At 60.4% G+C, this 3584-nt stretch overlaps 1 protein-coding gene across 3 annotated transcripts in view; it reads right to left on the reverse strand.

Moving 5' to 3' along the window:
* CTDNEP1 (CTD nuclear envelope phosphatase 1) overlaps positions 1-3584 on the reverse strand; it is a 6962-nt gene continuing 3378 nt past the window's right edge. For 2 of the 3 annotated variants that reach the window (XM_006037298.2, XM_006037299.2), the window contains exons 2-8: positions 2619-2685; positions 2066-2184; positions 1636-1707; positions 1048-1164; positions 744-855; positions 380-464; positions 1-99 (exon numbers count right to left, since the gene is read on the reverse strand). In XM_006037298.2, the coding sequence (XP_006037360.1) occupies positions 39-99; positions 380-464; positions 744-855; positions 1048-1164; positions 1636-1707; positions 2066-2184; positions 2619-2685 (633 nt within the window). In that variant the 3' untranslated portion in view covers positions 1-38. The remainder of the gene's footprint in view (positions 100-379; positions 465-743; positions 856-1047; positions 1165-1635; positions 1708-2065; positions 2185-2618; positions 2686-3584) is intronic. The other variant, XM_014526642.2, reaches the window with a different exon arrangement.

The raw sequence follows: 3584 nt of genomic DNA on the forward strand, positions 1-3584 counted from the left end.
AGCACAGGGTCCGGGCGGGTTGCGGGGGGAGGCGGCCGTCACCACAGGCGGTGCTGGTGCAGGTTGCGGCTCAGCACAGAGCGCACGTCAGCTGTGAACCTGGCAGGGACGGGGAGGCAGCATGAGAGGAGGACCCAGGCATCCGGGCACCTAGATCCTACTCCACCTATCCACCCAGGGAAGACCCAAGCATCCAGGCTCCCACCCCCACCCATGCACCCTGTAGAGCCCCCTAGGAGCTGGAGAGGATCCAGGCATCCAGGTTCCCAGCCCCTAGACCCACCCATCCACCCTCTAGACCCAAAGAGAACCCAGGCATCTGGGCCCCCACACCCCACCCCACCCCCTGGGAAGGGACCCAGGCATCCGGATGCCTTACCTGAGTGCGTCCAGCATGGGCAGCAGGTTGAGCAGGGCTGTGTCGCTAGGGTCGCTGAACCACGACTTGATCGGGATGGCGTTATCTGGGGGGCAGGGACAATGGTAAGAGCTGGGGGTCCAGACACCTGGGTTCTCCCCAGCTTGCAGAGGGGAGGGGAGGTTGGGGGGGAACCTGGATTCTCCCCAGCTCAGGAAGGGGACACCTGGGTTCTCTGCAGCTCAAGGGGAGGGGAGCCCAGACACCTGGGGTGGTGGTGGTTTCAATCAGGTCTGGGCCCAGGTGCCTGGGTTCCTGGATGGGTGGGCAGTGTGTGAAGACAGGGGGGGCAGGGGAGGGGGGGCCTGGACACCTGGGTCCCTACCTGGGTGGCTGCGATAGGCACCAGGCGAGTTGTCCAGGATAACGATGCTGGAGAGGTCGCTGTGAACCACCGACAGGTCCTTGATGTAGCTGCCCAGCTCCAATGTGCAGTGCTGGGGGGCACGAGGGAGAGGGGTGAGACCAGGGCCCCCAAAACCTGCCCCCTCCCCTGGCCCTGCCGCTTCCTCTCTCCTGCCCAAGCAACACCCCCCATTTAGGCTGTTCCTTACTCCAGCCCTTGGCCAAGGGAAGCCACCACACCTTCTGATGCTGGACCCACCCCTTCCATCCCAGGCCCCGCCCACCTGGCGGTAGTACCGCCTCTTGAGGATGCACCGGTTGTTGTCCAGCTTGTCTGCTACAGCTGAGCCATATATCTCCATGCTGGCCGTGAACACCACCAGCTCGTACCATTGGCTCACCTGGGGGGGGCGGCACAAATAAGACCTGGGGCAGGGGTAGGGCACTGCTCCCCCCCCACCCGAAACTGCCCCAGGGAGCAGCACTGGGGGGGTGTGGATAATATAGGGAAGAGGGTTGGGACCTGGATACCCGGGTTCTCTGTTGGGGGAGGAGGGGGCGGATACCTGGGTTCTATTTAGGGTGTAGAAGAGGAATGGTGTTGGGGTGGGGGGGGAGCCTGGATTTTATTCTGGGTCCAAGAGGTGAGTGGGATCAAGGGTCTGGGTTGGCGTAGCAATGGAGCCAGGATATGGGGTGGGGAGCCCAGACGCTTGGGCTCTTCCCTGGCTGGGGGACAGGAGTAGGGTCTGGGGGCCTGGGTACCTGGGTTCTCTGGAAAAGGGAAACAGTCACAGGGGACACCATCCCCCTCCCCCAACACCAGCCTCAAGCCCTGCTCCCTGTGCATAAAGGGACAGAACCTAACTCACCACTTCCAGGAAGAAGTCCACGTGCGGCCTCTTGTGCACGAAGAACCGGACAGGGTGTTTATCTATGACGACCTGGGGGGAGGGGGGGCAGGGACCCTCAGGGGAGGGGGGGGGGGCACTGACCCCTGCAGCCTCCTCCAGCCCATTCTACAGCTCTTTACAGCCACTTGGGAGGTGGGCAGAAATGGGGGCAGGACACCTGAGTTCTCTCCAGCCCCCACTCCCCTCCCATAGCTGGTGAGTCAGAGTGGAAAGCCTAGACACTTGGGTTCCCTGGAGGCGGGCAGGGGCACCTGGGAGCTCGGACATCTGGATTCTCACCACACTCTGGAAGGGGAGTGGAGCCCAGCCACCTGGGTTCTTTACAAGCAAGCCCATCTCCCTCTGCCCTGTCCCCCCAGCAGATTTAACCCTGACTGGCCTGGCTCACCTTGAGGATGAAGTCTGGGGGGGTGCCTGGGCGCACCGTGGGCCTCAGCACCCCATCATGCTGCGAGTGGATCAGTGTCTCATCCAGATCCAGCACCAAGATCTTCCTTTTGACCTGGTCTGGGGGGAGGGGAGGAATCTCAGGTTTGGCCCCTCCCTTCTTCTAAATAGCCTCCCCACCCCCCTGCTTCTACAGCCATGGGTGCCACCCACACCTCCCAGGACCTAGCCCCTCTGTTCTGCCCCTTTAAGAGGGGGGGTACCCCCCAAACCACATCCATGGGCCCAGCCACCCTCAACCTGCTCTGGGAGGAGTGGGGGGTTGAAGAAGCCTGGACGCCTGGGTTCCCTCCAGGTCTAGGAGCGGGGCTGCTGGGACAGAACTGGAAGCCCAGACACCTGGCTTGTCTCCAGCTCTTTGAGATGAACTGTAGGGGGTGGCCGATGGCTCAGACCAGGGGCTCCTGGGATCCCAGATGCCTGGGTTCTCTCCCTAGCTCACAGAACTCACTGTAAAACCAAAAGCAGGGCCCCCCCTTGCCCTGGGGACTCACTGAGCCGGTTGCGGGAGACGGGGGAAAGGGGGAGGACGTCGTAACGCACCGTCTGGTACTGGATCACCTGGGAGAGACGACAGAGCTATCACATCGGTATGGTGGGGGGGAAAACGGGACAGACAGCACAGAACTTACTTCCCCACCCTCCAAGACCAAAAGGGGCAGTTCAGGGATACCCCCATCCCCTTGAGACCCCCATCCTCTTGCCTGCACCACAATATGCCTCCCAAAGAGCTTTCTGCACCCCTAAAACCCTCCTGCCCCAAATTCCACCCCCACACTTGCATTTACACCCCATCTACCCCCTCATGTACCCTCCCAGCCCTCCTGTGACATGGTCTATGCCCCCCGCAATGCATCCAAAGCTCTGTGACCCCCTCATACACACAACTCAAGCCCTCCTATAACATGATCTGTGCCCACCTTTGGTGTTACTGTATCTCTCCTGTCTATAATGCACCCCCATGATTTCCAGCAGCTGGATTTGACGGAGCATGTTGTACACAAAGAAGTATGGTATAAGCTGGCTATAAATTTCAGTCAATGTGGGGGGGTGGACAAACATAACGGCTGGATGTGGGAGGGAAACCCCCCACAGAAATATTTCCAGGGGGTCTTTGAGGCCCTGGAAAAGAAGTTTGCTCCCTTATTTCCCAGTGTACAAGACTCAGCCTCAGAAATACCAGTGAGTTTTCTACATGGGGGCAGAAATTCAAGCCAACTTGGCGCCAAAATCCTGCTTTTATCATCATATCAGGTTGGGGGGCTTATATACTGGAAAATATGGTCTTGGGAGAATTGGCAGGGGGGTGTCTTTAGGGTAGGCTGGTCCCCCCTCCCTGGATCTGCAAGATGGTGCCCGCCCACAGGCACTAGTGGAGGGGAAATGCTGGGCACCCCCCCCACAACCTGGACACCTGGGTTCTCTCTCCCACTTGCTCTTGGTGGGGGGGGGGGGGGGGG

Source organism: Alligator sinensis, unplaced genomic scaffold (assembly GCF_000455745.1).
Source record: "Alligator sinensis unplaced genomic scaffold, ASM45574v1 scaffold1488_1, whole genome shotgun sequence".
Lineage (NCBI taxonomy): Eukaryota > Metazoa > Chordata > Crocodylia > Alligatoridae > Alligator > Alligator sinensis.